The sequence below is a fragment of the Heterocephalus glaber genome, unplaced genomic scaffold (assembly GCF_053883595.1).
Source record: "Heterocephalus glaber isolate CG9 unplaced genomic scaffold, H.glaber_assembly_v1.0 deba00001463, whole genome shotgun sequence".
NCBI lineage: Eukaryota > Metazoa > Chordata > Mammalia > Rodentia > Bathyergidae > Heterocephalus > Heterocephalus glaber.
Window position 1 is genome coordinate 887,733 of NW_028258310.1, and position 26,122 is coordinate 913,854.

The 26,122-nt window shown below is 34.7% G+C and overlaps 1 protein-coding gene across 2 annotated transcripts in view; it reads left to right on the forward strand.

Annotated features, from left to right (window-relative positions):
* Snx2 (sorting nexin 2) overlaps window positions 1–26,122 on the forward strand; it is a 61,421-nt gene that overhangs the window by 29,628 nt on the left and 5,671 nt on the right. For both annotated transcript variants that reach the window (XM_087180515.1, XM_087180514.1), the window contains exons 4-14: window positions 1,294–1,360; window positions 1,510–1,553; window positions 2,997–3,138; window positions 6,862–6,940; window positions 13,562–13,637; window positions 15,172–15,285; window positions 15,538–15,631; window positions 17,018–17,223; window positions 21,062–21,205; window positions 22,382–22,466; window positions 22,571–22,638. In XM_087180515.1, coding sequence (XP_087036641.1) covers window positions 1,294–1,360; window positions 1,510–1,553; window positions 2,997–3,138; window positions 6,862–6,940; window positions 13,562–13,637; window positions 15,172–15,285; window positions 15,538–15,631; window positions 17,018–17,223; window positions 21,062–21,205; window positions 22,382–22,466; window positions 22,571–22,572 — 1,053 coding nt within the window. In that variant the 3' untranslated portion in view covers window positions 22,573–22,638. The remainder of the gene's footprint in view (window positions 1–1,293; window positions 1,361–1,509; window positions 1,554–2,996; window positions 3,139–6,861; window positions 6,941–13,561; window positions 13,638–15,171; window positions 15,286–15,537; window positions 15,632–17,017; window positions 17,224–21,061; window positions 21,206–22,381; window positions 22,467–22,570; window positions 22,639–26,122) is intronic.

Here is a 26,122-nt window from a genome sequence, read left to right on the forward strand (position 1 = left end):
TCAGGATAGTGATTATGTTGGTAAAGTTATGTTGTGATAGAGAGAAACGTTAAGAGGGCTTTCTGGGCTGTACTTGTAGTGTTTTTAATTTTGGTTCTGGTTACAAAGATATGTTCACTTTATGAAAGTTTGTTGACCTGTACACCTAGAACTTATACATTTTTCTGTATGTATGTTATGATTCAAAAAGATTTATGTGTAAAGGCCTGGCTGGGCGCATGGAACATGCCTATATAATACCAGCTATCCAGGAGGCTAAGGCAAGAGAATCATGAATTTAAAGCCAGTCTGGACAATTTAGGGAGACCGCGACTCACCAAGAAAGGGTTAGAAATTGTAGCTCAGCACTCCCTGAGGTCAGTCCCCAGTTAATGGGGGGGGGGGGCGGGGAGGGAGAGAGGGAGAGAGGGAGAGAGAACGAACCATTGAAAAAATAAAAGATTTTGAAGAAAAAGAAAAAATAAAAGTTTTTTTTTTTCCGGTATCGGGATCGCCTTGAAAATTTTACAATTTATAATGATTCCTAAAGTTTCTTGAATTGATAAAGCCTTCCTGTAAAGTTGCTGTTTGAGTTGCATTTTGATAATAGCATTCAAAAGGGCTTCTCTGTGGTCTCACAAGTTTTGCATTTTCCCCACTTACTCTTTTTTAATGTTGTTTTGAGACAGGTCTTACTAAACTGCCCAGGCCAGGCTCAAACTTGAAATTGTCTTGCCTCAACCTTCCAGAGTTCTGAAATTACAGGCGTGGACTTGGACTGCCATGCCCAGCTTTACTGATTTTTTAACTTGAGCTTTTTAGTGCTTCATTGGCTTTAGGGAGAAACGTGTTATAGTAAGTATTTAGAGACATCATACTAAAGTTGGTCTAGGAAATAATTTCTGCAGGTATGTAAGATGCTACTGGTGAAAGTAATGTTACTTCCTAATTATTCAGGATTAGAGATGTAACTTTGAAAAATGATAATGTTAAAAATAAGGAATTATTTTTCTATGAATCTAAAGATTCAGTATATGGAACAAAAAACAAGATTCAGTATACAGAAAGCTGAAACAGTTTCTACATCCAAGGAGATGTTAGAACACAAAATTTTCTGTTACTTCCCAAATGATCATGTATTTTTGTGCTTTGTTTTAAGTAACCCGGAAATGTGAATATTGTTTTTCAGAAATAGAGTACTGAGTGGCTTTTTAAATTGTTGTGACAGTGATCCTGGTAAAAGACAGGTGGTACAAATTTTAGTTGTTAATTTTAATTGGAATCTTTTCTGACACCATGTATATACCCTTTTAGATTGAAGAAGAAGCAAATGGAGATATTTTTGATATAGAAATTGGTGTGTCAGATCCAGAGAAAGTTGGTAAGTAAAATATTATTGTATTTTGTACTTTTTGATTAGGTTGATAATTATGTCCTGTTCTTTTCAAGTAAATGCATCATTATTACATTTTAAAATAGCACTTTGTTTTTTAAAATATTATTTTTAATAGCATTGTTTGACTTTTATAGGTGATGGCATGAATGCTTACATGGCATACAGAGTAACAACGAAGGTGAGCCTTTTGTTCTGTTAATGAAATATCCCTCCCTGTGTGTAGTAGAGGATATGACCCTGATGAAGGTGGAAGTTATACTGTCTTTATAAAGGTTACCATCTTATAAAGATTACTTAGAAGTTGTTGAGACATGTGGTGAGTGTTTTGATAGGTACTGTATTCTCTGAGAATATACAGGAAAGGAATATAATGTAGACCTGAGGGTCCCAAAAGGCTTCCTGTGGAAAGTAGTGTATAAGCCAAGGCAAAAGTGAAAGAAGTGATTTAGGAGAAACCAGAAGGAAGGAGCAGAATGCTTGTTCCAGGCCCAGGGATTTGCTTGTGTAAAAGCTGAACGTCAAAAAAGCATATGGTTCCTAGGATCTGTAAGAAGTAGTTATGGTAGAATTTTTGGCCATGACCTTCTATTGCGTTATGACCAGCCACCTTAATGAAGTTTGGGCTTCATTTTAGATATAATGGGGTACTATGAGATTTTTGTTTCAATAAGATCTCTGGCTACAATATGAATTGGGAGGGTCAAAGTACAGCTCAGAATTGGTAGTTAAGAGGCTACTAGAATAAAGGATGGTAGGCCTTCAGATCTTCAAACATTGCCTGTTTCAGCAGTACTAATTATAAAAAGTAATGCTTGATACTTAAGAAATGGTTCTGGAAGTGAGCAAAATAAATGCTGAAGTTATGTAGGAGGTAGAATCAATAGGACCTAGGTACAGAGACAAAGAAGAGGGATGCCTGAGTTACTGACTAGAGGAACTTTATGGGAGTGGTCTGTGTAGAAAGATGGGCAGAAACACAGTGTAGGTGGGCTAAAATGTGTCAATTCATCAAGTAAATACTCATTAAATGTCTTGCCATAGTGTCAGGTTCTGTTGCAAACACTGGGTATAGTAGTAAACAGCTCAGAGAAGTGCTCTTTTATGGAACTCCTGATTGGCAGAAAAATGAAGTGAATTTTGAGGTGCCACTGAGGTTTATGTAACAGAAAATTTGTAATTTTGGAATATTGAACTGCAGTGGAAAAGGAGATCTGGTCATAAGTAAAGATTTTAGATTCATTAACATAAATATGGTAGTATAGATGAGTTAAGAATAGAATAAAGCAGCAAGACAAGGTGATGCAGTCTATAATCCCAGCACTCAGGAGGCCGAGGCAAGAGGATCACCTCAAGTTTGAGGCCCACCTGAACTATACAACAACAACCTGTCAGAACAAACAAACAGAATAGAATAAATAAGATATTTTCTGTCCTCTTAAATTTGAAACTATCGTTTAGGATTTTTAATTGCTGGAAACCTGTATATTGCATTAGATTCTCTGTATTCTTTGCAAAATAAATCATTGCATTATGTTGTGTATATGTTGTGCTCACAGTTATGAATAGCATTAGCTTCTAAGTAATTGCTTACCATTCAAAATTTGAAATACCTCTCTTGTAGACTTCTCTTTCCATGTTCAGTAAGAGTGAATTTTCAGTTAAAAGAAGATTCAGTGACTTTCTTGGTTTGCACAGCAAGTTAGCAAGCAAGTATTTACATGTTGGTTATATTGTGCCACCAGCTCCAGAGAAGAGTATAGTAGGTAAGCATAAGTCAAAAGTAATTTTTGTTACTGCTCCTAATCCTGTTTCAAACTTATGAATCTATAGATTCCATAATCATTCATTGTCAACATCTTACAATGTTTGGAGATGCAGAGTTTAGATATTTCATTTGTGGTAATGAATTATTAAAGAATATATATCTAAAAGGTTTTTTAAATTAATAACATTTTTGAGAAAACCATTTTTTATTACCACCATCCAGCTTATTTGTGCTGGATTATGTACCAAATGACCAGATCTTCTAAACAACATCTACATTAACATTAAAAACATATACATAACATTTCTTTCATGTATCAAGAGATGAAAGTAACTACAAGGTTAAGTACAAAGGTACACAAGACAGCAGACACAAAAAGATCTGTATGTGAGATTTTATCCCACCTGCAGCTTTAATATATTTGAAAAGTAGAATTCATTAACTGAAAAATAATGTCCTTGTATAGTCCTTTCAGGTTTAATGGAAGTGAGTTTAACCTGATTATGACACTAATAACAGTATCACTGATCTGGTATTTACCAAAAAATTGGTATTTTTCAATAAATTAAAGTCAGTGCAACACCCATGCAAGCTAGAATGCTACCTATTTATTGAACAAGGACCTGACATCTGAACAAAAAGTCTATGTAAAGTCCTAAACTTTAAAAGTGTGATCTTTTTCAAAACTTCATCCATTCCTTGCATTGATAAAAGTTTTATTTTCGAACACTTGAGGATTTAGGTGTTGAATATGGGATTGAAATTTACCAATTTGACAGCAATTAGAAACCATAACCTTGGGCTGGGGATTTAGTTCAGTGGTTCTGCCGCCTGCTTTGCGAGCGCAAGGACCCGAGTTCGATCTCCGGTACCAAAAAAAAACCTTAACCTTTTAGGATCATTAGAATACCATTTTATTGAGTCATACTTAGAGGATAATTACTTACTATTTTTTTTGTATTAACATTTTTCTAAGATGTAGAAGCGTTTGGCCCTTGACTATATGTTATCCAAAAGGTTGATTTGATTGAGGCTTGCCCATATAAGAAATTTTATTTATTTGTTTATTTATTTTTAGTTCTTTGCGACAAGGTCTTCCTATTAGTCCAGGCTAGCCTTGAACTCACTATGTAGCCCAGGCTGGCCTCGAACTCATGGTGATCCTCCTGCCTCAGCCTCCTGCGTGCTGGGATTACAGGCATGCGCCACCGTGTCTGGCAAGAAATTTAAACTGAATTTCATACTTCTTTTTAGTGTTGTATCTGTAATAAAGGCTTAGTTAACAAAATGCAGCTGAGCATGGTGAGGTGTACCTATAATCCCAGCTACTTGGAAGTTGAGGCACCGTGGCAAGTTCTAAGCTAGCCTGGGTCACTTAGCAAGACCCTCTCTAAAAGATGGGGGAGGGGATATTGGTCAGTGCTCCTGGTCAATCCCCAGTACCTCATAAAAGAAAGAATTGGGAAGAAGAAAGAAGGAAGAAATTTTTCGAAGAAGAAACTGTGTAAAAATATACTTAAATTGGATCAAATTGTTTAAAAAATACAAATTTCAAAAAAGGATTTGAGGAAGCTACATGTAATACTGTGTGTGTGTGTGTGTGTGTGTGTGTGTGTGTGTGTGTAATATATACAAATACCGATAACTTATTTAGGGAAGATACAATCAAATGATATAAGATGAATCCAAGCAAAACAGTTCTTTTCAAAACTTTTTTTTTGTTACTAGGGATCGAACTTGGGTCGTTGGGCTTGTGAGGCAGGTGGTGGAACCACTGATCTAAATCCCCGACCCTCTTCAGAACTCTTGAACAATACTAAAAGTAGTTGACAAGTAAATATTTGAGTTTCAAAATAGCCAGTAAAGAAGCAATCATTTATAAATTTCATAAAATAAAAATGAATACATTGTCTAAGAAAAATTAAAAACATGGATGCCCTTTTATTTATAGGAGGTGTTTTTCAAATAAGATAGGCCTCCCATGGCATAGTAAAGTAGTAGCTTTTTGCTGGGAGGCTGTAACTGCCACTGAAGGAGGAGGAGTCTTCATCAGCACATACCTGTCACTACTCAGTGGGACTTTGTTGACTTAAACACTGTTTCATGTAAATTGTTAGAAAAAAGACTTTATTGAAATAAAATTAATATATAAAATTTGTCTATATAAAGTTTATAAATTAGTGGCTTATATTACATTCAGAATTATGCATTCATTACCAAATCAGTTTTAGATTATTACCTAAGAAACCCAGTGTGCTTCAGTCATCACCCCAAATTCCCTCTGTTCTCACCTTCCTCTCCCAACAGCCCCAGGCAGTCTCTACTGGCTTTTCTCTCTAGGTCTGCCTTTGCAGAACATTCCCATAAAGGGAGCCATGCAATACAGTGTTTGACTCTTTTCGGCAAGCCTTTTGTACTGGGCACTGTTTTTCTCAAGGTTCCTGTATGTGTAGTATGTCACTCCCATAGAGGAGTGGGGGATTGAGCCCAGGGGTCCTATAACACTCAGCTACATCCCCAGCCCTTTTTATACTTTTTATGGAGACAGAGTTTCACTTAGTTACCCAGGCAGGACTTGAACTTGTGATCCTCTTGCCTAATTTCCCAACTGCTGGGCTTATAGGTATGTAATAGAGCACCCTGCCCACAGAGTATGTTTTTGAAAGGAAAAATAATGGGAAGAAAGAGGAAAACTATAGCCTAATATAGCATTATTCGCCAATAAAGAAATAATTAATGTGATTTTTTTTTTCCCCCCTTTTTGGTGTTGCAAATTGAACCCAGTGCCTTCCACATGGTAAGATCATGCCCAACTAGGGCCAGGATTTAGCTCAGTGGTTCTGCTGCCTGCCTCACAAGTGCAGGGTCCCAAGTTCGATCCCCAGTACCAAAAAAAAAAGATCATGCCCAACCTAATTAGCATGATTTTTATTTTTAAAATGTGGAGTGTTTCTAATGTCTCTGTGAATGAGCTTATTCTTTCAACTATTACAAAACCAGCTGTATCCCAGGCATGGTGGCATGTGCCTATCACCCTAGCCACTTGGGAAACTTGGACAAGAGGATCACTTGAGCCCATGATTTAAAAAAGATAAAATTCAGCTATGATAAATAAGTAAGAACGTGCTCTTAGAGTCTGCAGCAAGGAAAACATCTTTGTTTTTGTCATTCTGGAAGTAAAGAACTTTAATTGCGCATAAGAAATGAAAATGTTAGGTCTGGGCATGTGGCTTAGTGGTAGAGCCCTCGTCTAGCATCTGGAAGGCCGTGGTTCCTAGCCCCAGTACCTCAAAAAAAAAAAAAAAAGAAAGAAAATGTTAATTGAACTTCAGTGTACTGATTTAAAAATTCCATTATACACGTTGAAATGTAAAAACATTTGAATTTATCAGAAATATAAAATATAACAGATGAGGAAACGATGTAAGCTTTTGTGTAAATAAATAGTATGGCTCAGAAAGCTATCACTGCCAAACTTCAGCTTAACCTGTTCTCATGTTGTTAGTATTTATTTACCAAGTAGAGATGTTAACATATCATGAGATTTAATTCCTCAAAGTAGTTTGCTTTTCTAGTAAGATAGCAGTTAAAATCTTACAAATCTTGGAACTTTTTTGTCAAGTTCAAATACAAAGTATATTTTGAAGTTTGAAAAATGATTATAAAGGACTGTTTTACAATAATACACAGTCATCATGACTCTCATTCAACTTCTTCAAAGGTATGACCAAAGTCAAAGTAGGTAAAGAAGATTCATCATCCACTGAGTTTGTAGAAAAACGAAGAGCAGCACTTGAAAGGTAATTCTGGGTAACTTTATTGTTCTCATGTTTTGCATTCAGTAATACAAGTCTGATTCCATTATTTGGCACAAATATGGTTAGTTTTTTTTAACGTGCCACATGATGGTCTATAGGAGTGTTTTCAAATTTATTTTACAAATTGCTTATTTCAGCAGCATGATACTATTTATCATGTTTTTATTAGTCTTTGTTCATAGTCTGTCTACATGGTTTGGTATCATATGCTATCAGCAGGAATATAAAGGCATAGGTTAATTGAAGATAGATCATAGATGGAAGTTATTATTGGGGGAGAGAATTGATAAAAATGTTTGAATAGGGCTAGGAGTATAGCTCGGTGGTAGAGCACTTGCCTTGCATGTGCAAGGTCCTGGGCTCAATCCCCAGCACTGTAAGAAAAAAAGAGTTTGGATAAAAATAACCTCATTTTGGTATTATTTAGGTTCTTAGGAAGTTATACCATATTTATGTACTATATTCGATAATTTTGTCAATTATAGTTCATCTAAACTGGTATAAACATTAATAGTGAAAATGCAGTGTGTGTCATTTTTATGTACTTAATTTTGACTTGAATATGTAAAAGTATTAGTCATTGCTTGGATTGACTACATACTTAAAGAATATATATACTCTATCTTCCTTTAGAGTATATGAACTACCCATTTTGTATAGCTTTGAAGACTTGTCTTCATCGTGGCAGACTAAAAGGAGAATGGATGGGAAGAAACCCACTCCTCAAATCTTAACATTTATTCCTTTGCTGTGCTGAAAATGTGAGAAAACAAATTTGAAACCATTGTAAAGCCCACTTTTTAGAATATAACATGGTAATTATTTAGACTTGAAACATTTTCTAATTTTATAGATTTTTTTTTGCCTTTATCTTCTCATTTTGCTTGAAATCAGTGAGGTGGGACAGGTTTTAGGAGTGGTGTAATAATTTGTACCCTGATGTGTCTGTGTGGATGCATGTGTGTGTACATGCAAATTATTTTGAAACTTTTTAAGGCAACATATTTTTGGCTTTTAGTACTGTACTAAATTGTTTGCATTGTAAGAACATGCCACAGTGGAGTTAGGTTTAAACATTATGCAGTAAGAAAAGCTAAAAGAGTATGTAGCTTAAAAGTCTTAAGAGAAGATTAAAGAAGGAATGATGTCTGTAAGAATCAGCAGTTACCCAGGAAAAGGATTTAAATTGCATCAAGAGAAGTTTAGGTTGGGCATTAGAATTGATTATGTTGTGAGAGAGGTTATAGACAGAATATTTTGAAAAACAAAGGTACATAATGTTATTTCTTGATTTTGCCTAGTCCTGAAAATGTAACCATGACCCTTTGAGAGACCTTTCAGGAATTGTTTTTCTATGGGTAAATTTGAAATATTTCATATGACATGCTTGATAAGGAACTTAATGAAGATTTATTGTGCCGAGGGCATATAATTTGATTCTACATTTGCCTTTCTTCTAACTTTGACCACTTTGTAACATTAAAGAGCATTTAAAGGGAATATTTAAACTTTAGTTTTTGTGTGAAGAGTTTGCTCTCTCATAAATTTAACTTGTTAAAGGCAGAATTTGTAATAATTTGTAGAATTAGCAATGTGGTAGTTTATTTTTAAAGAATAACATAATATGGCAGAAAAGTTTCCATTTCCATCGTTTATTAGAAAAACTTTTTTTTTTTTTTTTTTTGAGAAAGGGTTTTACTATGTGGTTCAGGCTGGCCTTAGACTCACTTTGTAGCCCGTGCTGGCCTCAAACTGGCGATGATCCTCCTGCTTCAGCCTCTGAAGTGCTGGGATACAGGCCTGCAGTACCACACCCTGCAAAAAAATAATTCTAAAGAAAATATAAACATTAGGGTATAGAAGCAAAGGAACTGAAATGATTACTTTTTACTCTAATCCTTTTTCCCCATCCTATACAATTTTAGTGAGTTTGGTGCACTTTTTTGGGTTTGGCTGTTGTTGCTTTTGTTTTTCACAGGGTCTGGCTCTGTACTTCAGGTTGGCCTTGAACACACTATGTAGCCCAGGCTGGCTGCAAACTCCTGGCAATCCTTCTACCTTAGCCTCCCAGATGCTAGAATCCCAGGCGTGTGCCACCACGCCCAGCTTTTGGTGCACATTTTCTTAACTTAATGTGTAGATTTTAAAACTGCATTTCTCTTACCCTTTCATATATCTGACTTTTCTAAGTGATTCCCAGCACTCTTAGGAGGCTGAGGCAAGTAAATTATGAATTCTAGCCGAGCCCTGACAATTTAGCAATTAGTGAGACCCTGTCTCAATTTTTAAAATTAAAATACCTGGATGTGATGAGGCATGCCTATAATCCCAGCAGTTGGGAGGCCAAGGCAGGAGGATCACCATGAGTTCAGGCCAGCCTCAACTACAGTGAGTTCGAGGTAGGCCTGAATTACACAGTGAGACCTTGTCTCGAAAAACCAAAAAATTAAATTAAAATTAAATAAATAAAAGAAAGGGCTAGGGATGAAGTTTATTACAAAGGCCCCAGATTCCAACCCCAGCATTGTAAAAATAATTACATACATTAAATTATACTAAGTTAAATTAAAGATTAGAACTCGTATTATCTATGGGATGCCCAGCCTAGTTGGATCTAGTTAGACAGGGAAATATTTATTTTTGTATTACTTTTGTTTTGTTTTTTTGGTACGAGGGATCGAACTTGGGACCTTGCTCTTGTAAGGCAGGTGGCAGAACCACTGAGCTAAATCCCGGGCCCTGTATTACTTTATTTAATACTGTGGTACTCATTTACATACTTACTCAGTTTAGAGAATTTGGATGCATCTTTAATGAAAGACTAAACTTCAGCAGATATAAACTGAGAAATTTAGAGGTGCTGATGCTAGGATGCAAGATTTAGAATATTTCAGTTGAAGCCCGTGTACCACTCCAACACACTGTCTTGTGTGACCTTGGGCAAGTTTTTTGACTATGTTTTTTATTGCCAAAGTGTGAGTGAATCATTTAGGATTGTCTTCAAGAACCTAGAAACTCAATCGACAAGGCCTAGACAATTACTATAGATTAATTAATCCACTTTTTCATACCAGAGTTTGGAGATAGAGAGCTCTTCAGGGTTAACTAGTTTATCATGGAACCCTATTGCTCCTTCTTGTGCCTGGAATGCCACCATTTCTCATCAGTCTAGTCCAAAGGCCCTAATTAGCTGCAGTAGTCTCCTAATTGGCCTCCGTGCTTTAAACCTTATCAGTTGTACTTTAAAGGGGGGGAAAAATATATATGTGTATATATATATATATATATGTATAAGTAATCCAGTTGAAACATACATCATAATGATCATATTAATCTCTTAATTTCACTCAATAAAATCCAAAGTCCTCTAATGGACTACAAATTTCTGCATGACATACTTTGTTCACCTTGTTACCTATTTGATTTCCTTGATCACTTCCTCTGCTCTGGGCCACACTGACCTTTGTTTTGTGTCCTGTCATCATTTCTTTTTAAGTGTAAATGTTCAAAGAGCAGCTTTCCAGTAAAGTCAGTTCTGATCATAGGTTTCTGATCTAGTTAAATTGCAGCAAACCACATCTTACACGACTGGTCCCATGAACCCTGTTCTTTCTTTCCATTTCTGTGTTTTCTATAGCACTTGCTTGTCACATAATTCATTATTTATGTGCTGATAATCTTACTGTTCTAAACTATAAAGTCTACTGGTGGGAAAGAGATCTTATTGTCTCTCATTCTCTGATGTATTGCAGATACTCAGAACAATCAATACCTGACATGTAGTGTTTGGTAAATATCTGTTCAATGAACAAATGAAATGTCATCCAACACTCAGGCCCTTTCTGCCCTTCTATTCTCTCATTGCAGTTCTTATATTTGAATTCAAAGTAAGAGAAATATTTTTAATTTTATTGCTCTCAATGAATATTTTATATAACTTGCTTTATTATTTGTTTTAGGAAGTAGGAACTTGAAAGCCCTAAAGTGATGATTCTCAATTTATCCCTAACATTTGCTTGGAGCTTGGAGCAAATTTGAAAAGCTACTTATCAGCAACTTTTCCTGGGTCTGATACTTTACCAGTTCCATTGTGTCTTCCATGTTTTCCTACCTTCCTTCCGTGTTTCTATTTCTCACCATACTTTTTTCATGTCTTTCTCTTCTGCTTTGTCTCCTTTGTGTGCATGTGCATGATGCTGGGGATAGAACCCAGAATCTCACTGTATCCTTTATGTATCTACCTGTATAACCTTCACTAATCTTAATTTCAGATTGGTGTATATTTTATCCATTGTTTTAAAATCCAGTTTATCTTTCTGTTCTCAATTTTAACATTATGTTAGGCAAATATATATCAATCACTAGTTTTCTTTGGTTAGTTACTCTTTACTTCCATGTAACCCTTAAAGAGGAAAGATTTACTGTCTTTTTCTAGAATGTAATTTTCCAAGTTGACTCTTCAGAAAGCTAATATACAAGATTTTTAAAAAAGGGAACAACACTCAACTGAGTCTTGTTAGCCTAAGATTTCACAAAGTTAAACCAGATTTATCTCCTGTAGGACTTAGCACTAACATAATGCTGTTCATTGTGAATCTTTTTTTGTGTTTGTTTTTCGTTAAAAAGACAGGGTCTTGTTATCTGGTTCAGGCGGCCTTGAACTCACTATGTTGTTCATTGTGAATCTTTTTTTCTTCTTTTTTTTTTCCTCCCGGTACCAGGGATCAAATTCAGGACCTTGCACTTGCCAGGCAGGTGCAGCACTACTGAACTGAATCCCTGGCCCCCATTGTGAATATTAAAGACAGAAATGTGTATGTAATATATTCCAAACTTTCTTGATCATAGAATCAGTCTTTTTCACGAGTATTCTATGAAAGAGTCTGGTAATCTAAAACTTTGGAAAAATGTGGAAAATGTTTTAGAATATAATAGTATCAAGTATTTCCATTTGGGGTTTTTGTTGGTTTTTTTTTTTTGGTAGCGGAGATTGAACTCAGGACCTTGCATTTGCAGAGTAGGCTTCGGCACCACTGAGCTAAACCCCCAGCCCTGAAATGTAGTTTCTTAAAGATTGGCTACTAGATATTTTGTCTTCCTTGCTACTTGTTCATTTAACAAATATGTGAGTCCTTGCTATTTACCAGGACTGAGATGAACAATTTACATAGACTGCTTTCAGGTAGTCTGCAGTCTTAACAACTAAATAACGTACCTAATGGTGTTGGGAGAGTTTCACTGTTAAAATGTGAGTGTAATTCCAGTGAGAAAATGGAAGTATTTTTTACACTTATAGGAGTAGTGTCTTACACCATCTCTTTTTTAGGCTCCATAATATAAGCAGCAATTTTAAAAAATCACACTGGATATTGTTATTACATATATCTAAATGTTTTTCTATTAGGATGACTATGTGGCTGCCCAACTTAAAATGTTTAATTTGGGGGGGTCGGTGTACAGGGAATCAAACTCGACCTCACACTTGCCAGGCAGGCATTGTGTCGCTGAGCTACATTCCTGGCCCTGGTACATTTTTATTTAAATGTGTAAAAACAAATTAACATTTAACCGTGAGTACAATGGTCATGACTATTGTATTGAATTTGGCGCTAATCTTGTAAAAAAAATAGGAGAAATTATTACAATTTAGAATTTATAACCTAAGAAATTATTAGGGCCAAGGATTTAGCTCAGTGGCACCGTGCCTGTCTCGCAAGTGCAAGGTCCTGAGTTCGATCCCCAGTATCAAATAAAAAGGGAAAGAAATTATTGACTTCCAAAGAAACAATAAAGCTATATAAACTGAGGTAAATGTTATAACTGAAATATTGCTACATGAAATCTCACCTGTTTTTTAAAAGATGGCATTTGAGCAGTAATTGAGAATAAAGTAGTTGACCTTTTATCCCTTGTATGAAATAATGATTGCTAACTTATGGACAGCAAACACATGTGAGCTTTTCTAATAAAAGAAAATGACTGAAATTGGACTAATAATGATTGCAATAATGTTTCTCTTTTGTATTTTTACTTTATGCGGTACCATATTTAGATAGGACATTTATCAAAAATAACAAAACCTTAGAAACAGTATTGAAGAAATTTACTCCTTGTCAAATTAGGACCAAAACTGATGATGATCATTTAAATCTACTAACAAGCAAAAAATGGTGAACTGTTTCCCAAGTTGGTGATAATAGCAATTATAGTTGTTGAGTATAAAATAATATGTGTCTTGGAACTCTTAGGTAATTAGAACATACTAACTACCCAAAGATAAAATTACTAAACAAGTTCATATATCCTCTTCCAACTAATACTTTGCAGTAAGAAGTTTGGTAAGTTATTCAACATCTTACTATTTTTTTATCCCCACCCACATCCCCTGCCATTTTTCTTTTTATATAATTACAAAATCAGTTTTCAAAAGATGAGTAAAAAGATGTTTAAATATTAGATTGCTCTGAAATTCTAAATAGTGATATTGAGGGAAGAATAATGAGGCCAAGGACGCCTTTTTACTTAATTTTTCATTTTATTCTTTTGTTGAAATATAATTTAAAATGCTGTTAATAATAGTGAAATTTTTACTCTTAAATGTAGGTATCTTCAGAGAACAGTAAAACATCCAACTTTACTACAGGATCCTGATTTAAGGCAATTCTTGGAAAGTTCAGAGGTATTATTTCTACTTTAAATTTTTTTATATATTGCATCTTTACATATCCCATAATATATATAAGAATATTCAGTAAATAACTAGATTAATAGATGGAATGAGTGCTTATTTTTTTGCTTAGTGTTTTACCAGATTTTACTAGCAGAGTATCTTCTTGAAAATTAAAAACCAAGTTGTATTAAAGTTTTGGAATGCAAATCTGTAACTTGAGAGAGCTTAAATTATAAACATCTTGCTTTTTATATTTGAGGTGTTCGACACATTTTGAACTTTTAAAAAGTTAGGAGTTCTTAGGACTAGAGGTCCCATTTGACCCAGCTCTTCCCCTGCTGGGTATCTTCCCAAAAGAATTAAAAGAATCATACCACAGTGATATATGTGCACCCATATTCATAGCAGCACAATTTGTAATAGCTAAAGCTTAGAAACAGCCCAAGTGCCCATCAACTGGAGACTGGATACAGAAGATGTGAGTTTTTTTTTATAAAATGGAGTACTACTCAGCCATAGAGAATGAGGAACTAGAGTCATTTATAGCTAAATGAATGCATATCAAGGCCATACTCTTTTTTTTTTTTGGTACCAGGGATCGAACTCAGGTCCTTGTGCTTGCGCAGCAGGTGGCGAAACTACTGAGCTAAATCCCTGGCCCTCGAGGCCATACTCTTAAGTGAAATAAATAGGACACACATGTGTAAATACTGAATAGTTGAGTTCTCTAGTGTGAGAAACTGAAAGTGTAAATAAGGGTTAAAATGATTAAAATGAATAATTGATAATTTGAAATAGGAAAAGTCCAAAGAGGCAGGGCTGAAGGGTGGGGGAGGGGAAAGGAAAGAAGGGAATGGAAAAATTAAGAGAAAAGTAAAAAAAAATGGAAATGATGTCTCTGTAAATAGGGAAGGGTAGAGGGGGTGAAGGGCGCACAGGTAATGGGGAAAAATAAGAACCAAGATACATCATGTAGAAGCACCCAATGATAAATGTAAACATATTGTATACCTAAAATAAAATACCAATAAAAGAACTTAAGAATAAAAAAAAATTGGGAGTTCTAATTGTCTCTACTTGAGTTTTTAAAAATTTCCTTGAGACCCAGAATTTTTAGAAAGTTAAAATCACACAGATGTTCTTAACTGAGCATACAGAGATTTTTTTCTCAAGACTTCTTTCCTTACAAACAGTGTATTTCTGCTAGCAAATAGGTAGCCAGTGTTTGGGTACTTGGCAATTTCTTAATATATTTTGACAAATGGTGTTTGTTCCATCTAAATGTAAACATACAGAAGAAAAGCAAATGGAAAGTCTATTTTTCAAGTTTTCCTTTGAGAATGTACAGGTAGTGTGTTTGAGAAATTAGATCTCACTACTGAAATGTATGAGAATGAAGAAAATACAACCTCTTTTCTTCTTTTCCCTTTTTTCTTTTTTTTTTTTTTTTTTTTACTTTGCGGGGGGAGGGTCCCTTTTGTGCCCAGTTAAACCTCTAGGCTTTTAACTGGTTTGTTTGCCCTTATTTGTCATTCAATTCCAGCTGCCTAGAGCAGTTAATACACAGGCTCTGAGTGGAGCCGGAATATTGAGGATGGTGAACAAGGCTGCGGACGCTGTCAACAAAATGACAATCAAGATGAATGAATCGGATGCAGTAAGAGCTGATTTTTCGACTTGAATAATGAAATGAATTAATGAGCCCAACAATTGCATTTTAAAGCTGTACAAGTAGAAAATAGGATATTAATTTGCTTATTGAGTTTAGTTCTCAGCCACATCAGTTGACCACCATGGTTATACATGGTTAATTTGTTGCTTTAAAACAAGGAATGTAACTTACTATTGGTAACCTAATTTACTATGGTTTGTTCTTCCTAAATTAACCCCATTTTTCATTTTTTCTTAGTGGTTTGAAGAAAAGCAGCAACAATTTGAGAATCTCGACCAGCAGCTTAGGAAACTCCATGCCAGTGTTGAAGCTTTGGTCTGTCATAGAAAAGGTTTGTCTATTATTTCTGTGTTTAACACCATAAAGCTAAGATTTAAATGTAAAACTTAGAGGTCAATTGTAGTATTTTCATCTAAGTTTTACTTTAGAAGAACATAAAACTATATTGAATTCTAGATTAAAATTATCCACTTTATTATCTCTGTTTAATGTATTTACAGTATAACAGATGAAGATGTAACTTTGATTATGATAAAGGCTTAAGATTCAAAACATTGGTATTTGAAAATTTTCTTGAAATTTTTTTTGTGCTTATATTTCCAAAAAATCCTTTGAAGTATTTTCTCCAGTTTTGAACCATAGTATTCAAAAATCTGGGAATATTTTGGTGAAAATAAAAAAGCTCAGTGGTAATTTTTTAATCCACAGTAAGACTTACCTTTTATGGTTTTATTTTAAAGAGTCCACAGCTTTTGAAGCCAGGCATCACCAGTACATGTGCCTGTAATCCCAGCTCTCAGGAGGCTCAGGCTGGAGGATTGCTGAGAGTTCAAGGCCAGCCTGGGCTACAAAGTGAGAGTCTGTCTCAAATCCCCCCACCCTCAGAAAAGAGAGAGTCCAGAGCTTTTAATAATCAGTTTTCCAAAATACTTAATAAGTAGTTTAGTATATGACCTTACCAGTAATATATTTCATTAAGGTAATTAACAGATCTATTAATACATTTATTATTGAAAGTAGTTTTCAGTTTCTTTTCACATTTATTATATACCTCTTAAGGAACAGCCTTCCTGGTTCTTTCAGAGAACTTTGTGTAATACAGAGCAGTAGAACAATTTCTAAGCTCTACTTAATTGCCAATTTATAATTTATTTATATTATATAGAATTTTAAAAATTCTGCTATCTAATAAATATTTTTGTACAAGAAAGAAAAAAGGCTAAGATTGATATGAACTGCATAAAACAGTTTTTTCCTGCTTTTCTCTTGAGTTAAAATATTGTCATTATCAACAAAATATAAAGGTCAAAGATTGTAGTAAATCATTTGTGATTCCAATACTTTCTGATATTGAAACATTTTTTGTCTTTCAGTTATTTAGATACCGTTCATCACGTGAATGTAAGCAGTGAGTGTAGTGTAGTGTAGTGTTTTGTTTGTTTTTGGTAGTGCTGAGAGTCACATCCAGAACCTTACACTTGCTAAGCTAGAGCTCTACCACTGAGCCACATCCCTGGTCCAGCAGGCATTCTTCTTAATTTTCAGTGGATTTCTAAGCATTTGGTATTTATGCCCTTGGTATTTTAATTTGATGTCATGTTATTTATTATTCAAACTGTTCATGAATAAATAAAATTCAGAGAGACTGTAGAAAATGAGTAGAATACTTTAAAATTTTACTAGCAGACACTAAAAGTGAATGCTTTTCTCATTTCAGAACTTTCAGCTAATACAGCTGCCTTTGCTAAAAGTGCTGCCATGTTAGGTAATTCTGAGGATCATACTGCTTTATCTAGAGCTTTGTCTCAGCTTGCAGAGGTTGAAGAGAAAATAGACCAGTTACATCAAGAACAAGCTTTTGCTGACTTTTATATGTTTTCAGAACTACTTAGTGACTACATTCGTCTTATTTCTGCAGTGAAAGTAAGCCCTGCTTTGCCATCTTTTTTGAATTCTTTTCAGTTGAGTTGTTTGCTTTAAAAAGAATTTGGTTTCCTATTAGCCATATAGTTAAATATGTAAATTCCATACCATACTAGTACTGTACATGTAAAATGGCTTCAAGATGAGTATTTGTAACTTAACATTTTCTTTCTCCATGACTTAAGTAGAGTAATAGACAAGATTAATGTTTTTAAGGGGCATAAGGAATGCCAAATAAGATAGAAAGCTTTATACATTTACTTAGATACTTGTATGTACAGATTTGTAACTAACTGCATTTGTTTAGTTGTTCTGCAATAACTGAAACTGCCTATCATTCATGGGGGCTGTAGCATGAATTTGGAGTATGTCATCAGACTTTCTGCCTGTGGGTCATCATGTGTATATAGATGAGATGGGGCTGAATTAAATCATAGGTTATATTCTATAATGGTAATGTTTAAGTTTAGATAGAACAATTTCTGAATAGTTGGGCAAATAGCCTAGTTTAAAAAATAGTATTCTACAGATATCTCTAATATTCAAACATTAAACAAAGCTAACCAGTCTATCATATGTTTCAGAAGATACCTCATGATGTTCCAGTATCTTTGAATTATTATGAGCATTAGTTATTATAGGATAGAGAGAACTGGGTATTTATCTTTTCCTTTGAACTCAAACATCTACGAAGTTGATGAGACCTTGTTCCTGGCTTTCTTACAGAAAATGTTTTCTGTGACCAAATTAGTATTTATCTACAATGAAAACATTGATACATTGCCTGTTTATTGATGATTTTATTTTCAAGGTAATGGAAACAGTTATTACTAGAGGACTCTTAGCACTTAAGACTAGTGCTTTCTTAGATATGATAAAGTTTACCAATTTTGATCCTGTTTACTTTTCTGTGATTTTTTTTTCTTTTTTGGTACCGGGGATAGAACTCGGGTCCTTGAGCTTGCGCAGCAGGCGGCAAAACCACTGAGCTAAATCCCTGGCCCCTGTTTACTTTTTTTGTAGCTCAGGATTAAACCTAGGCGCTCACACTGAGCTATATCTTCAGCCCTTTTTTTAGTTTTGAAATACTAAAGTTGGCTAGGCTGGGCTTGTATTTGTAATCCTTCTACCTTAGCCTGTCAAGGTGCTGAGATTACATGTGCATCTTCACCATACCTCATTAAATTGTGATTTCTTTAGTTAGTGTGAATTCAGTCATCTTTACAAATCATAAGCCATTTACATTTTTTCTGTAAGTGAATTATATATAGTCTTTTCTCAGTTTTTTCTGCTTTTTATCATATCTATTCCTAACAAATCCTTAATATTAATTGGACTTTTGTTTTATTCATATCAAGAGTGCTTTTCCAATAATAGTTTTGAAACTACTAGCACTTTGGCAATTAGCGAAGAACATCAGAAACTGAGGCATGATGAAAGAGATAAATGTTACCCATTTCAAAATATTCCCTGAGGCTGATCTTGTATCCAGGAAGCTCCTCTTTTTTGTATAATCCATGGCCTAATCTTAATCTTTGGGACTCCACATTTTAGTTAATGTAAGTGTATTGGGCTTCTGTGAACCACTAGAGTAGGGTCCAAGAATCGAGAGCAGTGGTTTTTGATGATTTTACTACTATAATTTTTTCAAGGGTTTGGGGGTGGCAGGAGGGGAAGGGGAAAGGGAAGAAAGGAAAGGAAAAATAATGAGAAAGAAAAAAAAATGGGGGCCGGGGATTTAGCTCAGTGGTTTCGCCACCTGCTGTGCAGGCGCAAGGACCCGAGTTCGATCCCCAGTACCAAAAAAAAAATGGAATCAAAGTCTGTGTAAATAGGGAAGGGTGGATGGGGTGAACGGCCCACAGGTAATGGGGAAAAAATAAGAACCAAGATACATCATGTTCAGGTACAAGCACCCAATGATAAATGTAAATGTATTGTATACCTAAGATGTACCAATAAATATATAAATTAAAAAAAAGATTTTTTTTTTTTTGGTACCGGGGATTGAACTCGGAACCTTGCGCTTTCGAGGCAGGCTCCGGACCCACTGAGCTAAATCCCTGGCCTGAAAAAAAGATTTTTGATGAGGGATCCTAAGTTATAAAATACATAAATATACATCCATATTATTTTATAAGTGTAATCATGTGGTCATATATATAACACTATTAAATGTGCCTCTCAAGGAGTTAAAAGCTTTGTTATTTGATACAAACATTCAGCAGCCTTTTAGAACCCTGGGAAGCTGGGCATCTTAACTTTGAGATTCACTGAATATGGTGACAAATTAAAATTACAGCATCAAATTTCTTGGTGGGTTAGGAAAACTGTTTCACACCTATAACCTTGGCTAATCTAGACCAACTTGCAAACAAATGTATACCATAAATTGGCAGGAGGGTGGGTATCAGTGTATGTGGTACTGGGAATGAAACCCAGGGGCTTGCACACTTTAGATAAAGGTTTAGCTAACACTGAGCTATAACTGAGCCCCTAAAGCCCACTGTTCTTCAATGTAGTATGTGTTTGTCTTTTAAACAGAACTCTATAAGAACATGTATTTATTTATTGCTTCTTTTTCTTTTTGGTACCGGGGATCGAACTCAGGTCTTGTGCTTGCACAGCAGGCGGTGAAACCACTGAGCTAAATCCCTGGCTCTGTTTATTGCTTCTTGATTGAAAAAATGTTTTACTGGGATTAAAAATAACTCTGGTGTAGTACTTTCTGGTTTGCCTAATTTATTAATGCTTGCTTCATTTGTTCAGTTAGTAAATACAGTATTTTCTAACATCAAGCTAAAAAAGGAATTCTTGGTGTATTTTCCCATCCTATTCATCATGAGTTGTTTTGGGAGGAGGGTTATTTGCAATGTTTGAGGCTGAAGCCAGGGTCTCGTCCATATTAGGCAAGTGCTATACCCCGCTGAGCTACACCCCAGCCCCTTCTCCCATGGGTTTTCATGAGGCTTACTGTCCTATGTGTGTATATTTTCATGTATACTTTCTCTGTACACTTGTCCTTGCTTTGCCAGACTCCCTAAAAGAAATTGTGGATTTAATTGACTTGTTCTGTTAGAATCTCTTTGTTTTTCTTTATTTAGTTCTCTGTGTTGTATATATGTAGATATTCTTTTGCCTTTTTCATCTTGTGTAGGGCTTTTTTTCCCCCTTCATTTTGTTAAGCATTTACTTTGTCTTTCTTTTTTTACTTGTTCTTGGAATCTGTTCTACCACATTTTTATTTCCGTTAACTGAGATTTTTTCCATCTTTTCAGTTTCTAATATGTTTCTAACATTTAAACCTACTTTTGATATTATTTAGTAGGAAAACTTCCAGTGTAGATACAACATCATTTTCCTGTTAGCATTTTCCCCTTTCAAGGCATAAAATTACTACTGTAAATCTTACAGCCACATTTAAGCTACTTAGGGTAGTAGCCAGGTGTAGTGGTGCATACCTATAATCTCAGTACTCCAGAGGTTGAGGCAGGAGGATTGCTCCGAGGTCAAGGCCAGCCTGAACTACATATTGAGACCCTATCTCAAAAAAAAAGACACCAAAAAAATAAAATAAAAATTTAAAATCTTAAGCTAGTGTTTTAAATGGACTTTGTTTTGCTTTTTACATTCTGAGTTACTATTTTTCATCCATAGTTTTTGTTTTAAACGAATGAATGTGGAAGTTTGCTCGTTATCGCCATGTTTATTTTTACTGCCTCAGTATATTAGGTTAAAATTTAAATATGTGGTTTTATTGCTGTCAATATCGTGGCACTTCTGTGTAACAGAAGTATTTTACAGTGTTACTTACTGTCATTATGTCATTCACTTATAGGGTGTGTTTGACCATCGAATGAAGTGCTGGCAAAAATGGGAAGATGCTCAAATTACTTTGCTCAAAAAACGTGAGACTGAGGCAAAAATGATGGTCGCTAACAAACCAGATAAAATACAGCAAGCTAAACATGAAATAAGAGAGGTGATTACTTAAGTGCTTTCTTACTCAGATTTTTCATGCCATTCATATTTGCATAATTTTTCATAAATTTTTTCTGAGCCATTCAACACAACTATTTCTCCTTATTTTTATGAACTGTTAGAATTACTTTAACATTTTGATCACCGTTAAAATCTCCATAAGCCCTTTTGTTGCCTTCACATGATTATAGAATGGATAAAGAAGCATACAAGAAAACAATATAAAATGAATCTTTACATTAATATTTGTTTATTTCCTTTTATATGGTTAATTTTATTTCATATGATTACTCATTTTGTGTCTGAAAATGGTTTTAGAGATTGACTTATCTCACATTTAGCTGTCCAGGTAACATTATTCCCCATATATATGTATTATATATGGTATTTTAATAAATTTATATAAGTTTACTATAATTTATACACTTTTTTTGCCATGCTTCAATAAGGAAATTGAAGAGGTAGGACAATGTTTATATTACTAAAAATAAATGTACCTGCTCTTTGAAGAGTATGTACTAGTGTTTTGATTACATGATGAGAAAAAAAAAAATCACTTCATTGCTTAAATCTTTAGTTACTTTATTTTAGCTCTTTCATTGGTCACTAATCACATTTTGTTGTTTCTGTACTGAATTTAGTGTTAACTGATGGGTTTTCAGCATACCATAATTCCACTTTTTTAAAAAAAACTTAGTCATTTTACCATTATAAAAGTGTTTTTTAGATGTTTGTCATTTTCCTGTTTTAAAGTATCTCCATGGGCATATATTAATGAACATGTATTCTTGAAATTAGTATTATCAATATATTCTCAAATAATGATACAAAAATGAAAAAAAATTGTGCAATAACACGCTGTTAGTTTATTTGATAGTGAGTTTTATGCTTAAAATTCTTCCTCTGTCATATCTAATTAAGCTGTGGGCATTGTAGTTCATCAAACGTTGCAATATTCTAATCTGAGGAAATCTAGCAGTGAAATATTAATGGAAATTAGGCTGACATGCATTTTACCAGTAGGAAATAAGGTACAGCTTTGATGCTAAGTTGGGTTTTGCCAGTATTGAGCCATCTTAGTGTTTTTAGGTATTATGTTTAAATTGAGTGACACAACAGCTGCTACTATAGTATTTTTCTTCACAAAATGAAATATTTGTTCTTTGTTTTTATTAAGTGGGAGGCGAAAGTACAACAAGGAGAAAGAGATTTTGAACAGATCTCTAAAACAATTCGAAAAGAAGTGGGCAGATTTGAGGCATGTATAATAATTTTCACTTTTGTCACATTTTGGTGCAATTTTATGGTGAATTGAATTTATTTTTCTGCTAATACACTTTTTGCATACATTATACTTAACAGAAAGAACGAGTGAAGGATTTTAAAACTGTTATCATCAAGTACTTAGAATCATTAGTACAAACACAGCAACAGGTAAGCTAACTCGATAAATTCTTAGATTTTGTTTTTGGCATATCTTCTCATTTTAAAGAAGATGACTAATGAAATAGGCTTTCAAATTCAAGAAGAATAAGACATAGACATACATTATTTCCAACGTCTAGCTATTCTAAATTGTGCTACTATAAACTTGGGTGTGCATGTATCCCTATAATATGATGACTTTAACTCTTTCGGGAAGATACCCAAAGAAGGGGGATAGCTGGGTCAAATGAATTTTAAATTTAATTTTTTGAGGAATCTCCAGACTGATTTCCTTAGTGGTTGTACTAGTTTACATTCCCACCAACAATGTAGAAGTGTTCTTTTTTCCCCACATTCTTGCCAGCATTTGTCATTATTGAGATTTTTTTTGATAGCCATTCTTTCTTGGCTAAGATGGTTGGGTTTTTTTTGTGACTGGGAATCGAACTCAGGACCTTGTGTTTGCCAGGTAGGCATGGCACCACTGAGCTATAGCCTCAGATTTTTTTTTTTTTTTTTTTTTTTGGTACCGGAGATCTAACTCAGATCCTTGCGCTTCCGAGGCAGGCAGCAGAACCACTGAGCTAAATCCCTTGCCCTCCTCAGATCTTAAGATGGTATTTCAATGTAGTTGTCTTTTTTTGTACCAGGGATCAAACTTGGAACCCTGAGCTTGTGAGGCAGGCCACGGCACCACTGAGTCAAATCCCTGGCTCAGTGTAGTTTTAATTTGCATTTCTCTAATGACCAGAAATGTTGAACCCATTTTTTCATGTGTTTATTGACCATTTGTATTTCTTCTGAGAAGTATGTATTCATTTTGGTTGCTCATTTTTGAATGGGTCATTAAATTCGGGAGATCTAATTTTTTTGAGTTCTTTATATATCCTCAGTGTTAGTCCTCTGAAGAATAGCTGGCAAAATTTTTTTCTCATTCTGCAGATTGTCTCTTCACTCTTGATTTCCTTTGGTGTGCAGAAGCTTTTTTGATATATTCCCTGTCTTAGTTACTTTCTCTCGCTGGGATGAAATACCTGACACCCACAGGTTAAAGGAAAAAAGGTTTATTTTAACTCACAGTTTGTAGAGGTAGAGGTTTTAATCCACAGGCTGGCTCCAAGGCAGGGCTCCTTGGCAGAGGGGCACTGCAGAGGAGAAACAGTCTGTGGTGTTGCAGGCCAGAAGCAGGAAGCAGCCAGCAGCAAGATTGCCTTTCCCTTTATATTCTTTTCAGGCTACAAGCCTATTGGTTGGTTTCCACCCACACCCAAGGTGGGCCTTGCCATTATCCAAACCTAGAACTATGCTAAAACAATCTGGATTGATCCAGTTATTACACACCCATAATCTAGCCCTCTCCCAAAAGCCCCACCTCTAAGTACATGAGGCTTTGGAGGGACATCTACATATAAACTGAAACAATCCCATTTGTTTATTCTTAGTATTATTTCTTGTGCTACTGGGGCTCTGTTTAGAAAATCCTTGCCTACACCTATGTCTTCAAGAGTTGTACCTATTTTATCTTACAATGGATAGTTTGTTTTAACGTGTATCTTTGAACCATTTTGGTTTTAGTTCAGAGATCTTAGAAACATTGTATATGTTCACCAACAGATGAATGGATGAGAAAAAAGTGGTATTTGTACACAGTGGTATACTATTGTTCCTTAAAGATAAACTTGAGCCATAACCTAAAGATAAACCATTTGTAGGCAAATGGATGCAATTTGAAAACATGGTTAGTCAGACATGCGTGCTTCAATATCACATGGTTTCTCTTATCTGAGAAACTCAAAATATAACCACAGAGTGAGAAATAGAAAATAGATAAATAGGAAGTAGGGAAAAGTTCAAATAATTCTCCAGATTACCTATTTCATTGTTGAAAATATTTTAAGACATGCTGATCTGTTCCAATTATACTACTAGTTTCTCTAGTTTATTGTTTGGTTTTTTTTTCTTTCCTTTTTTTTCTTTAATACTGGGATTGAACTCTGGACCTTGTGCTTGTGAGGCAGGTGGCGGCACCACTGAGCTAAATCCCCTGCCCTGTTTTTCCTTTTTAAGGGAAAATTCTATTTTGTCTGTATCTACTTTAAAGATAATGATACATAATATATTAACTGTTGTTAATCTCTTACTTTGATAGTAAATTTTATTTTTTTTTAATAAATTCAAAAAAGAAGAATAAGAAAGAGAATAGAAAAAGCCAGATAATGCTGGAGATTTTTAGCTCAGTGGTTCCGCTGCCTGCCTTGCAAGTTCAAGGTCCCGAGTTCAATCCTCAGTACCAAAAAAAAAAAAAAAAAGCCAGATAACAAAGGAATAAATGATGATACAGTGGATTACATTCCCAAATCACCTGTAAAAAACTGCAGATTTCAAATATGGCCAGAAAATGCCTATAAATGCCTATTTTCATAGTTTAAATCCTAAATATGCTATGTCCGCTGCAGTTGTGTAATTTAATAAAATACTGTATTGGCTATAGTAACTTCCCATGATAGTCCACAGTTTCCCAACAGCAACCATTTTTCTCTTTACTCAGCCCAAGCTCGGTCTACAGAGCCAGTTTCTCCCCCACTCTTCACTTTTACTTTCTCTAATAAACTTTGCCACTGCTAAAAATAAGCAAATAAGATATTGTGTTAATAAAGCCTTATTAGGTGCAGGCATTTTGGTGGGCATTTTAAGAATAAAACCAAGAACACTCGAGATTAGCTACATGCGATAACAGCAACCTGTTAGGTGGGAATGCTGGTGCATCTGGGAGGTGGTTACAGGGCAGCAGCCAATCAGCAGCAAGGAGAACTGAATAACACTCTCAGACTGGCTACTTGCAAACCCCACCCCATAAAAACAATTGCAGAGATATTTGAAGTTTTCACAAAATAGCGGAGGTTTCCGCCAACAATTATTAGTTGGGTTCTAAGGGAAAATCCTAGAAGGACTGAGGCCATGAACTCTGAACCTCAACTTCATAGGGGTACACTGTATAACTAGAAATTATCTCAGGTCCATTTGCTTCTACTAAACAGTCAGAGATACATTCTTTCCCAGTGTTAGACTATAAAAACCCTCATAGACAACTATAATAGAAACTTAAAAAGTAAGATATTTTAAGGTTGGCTTTTTTCTTTTTTGTACCATTTTGATCTTTGTTTTATCTTGGGGTTGTTGGCCGAATGCTACAAGTGTCGTCAGTCTCCTTAACTAAAGAATATCAAACAATTTAATGATATATTAAGTAAAAAGTCTGTAAAGAAGTTTTTTCTATATATTTTTATATAAATGTCAATAATCGAATTACATTTTGTGTCTTAATATAGACAAGCATTTATCTATATTTATAATATAATATGTGGATCTAGAGAGACTTGTCTGTATAAAATATAATACTTTGGATTTTTTAATTCAGAGATATTTAGTCTTCAGGCTATATTTAGGTTTTATTTAAATAGCTCATAAAGTCAGTGTGTGTGTGTGTGTGTGT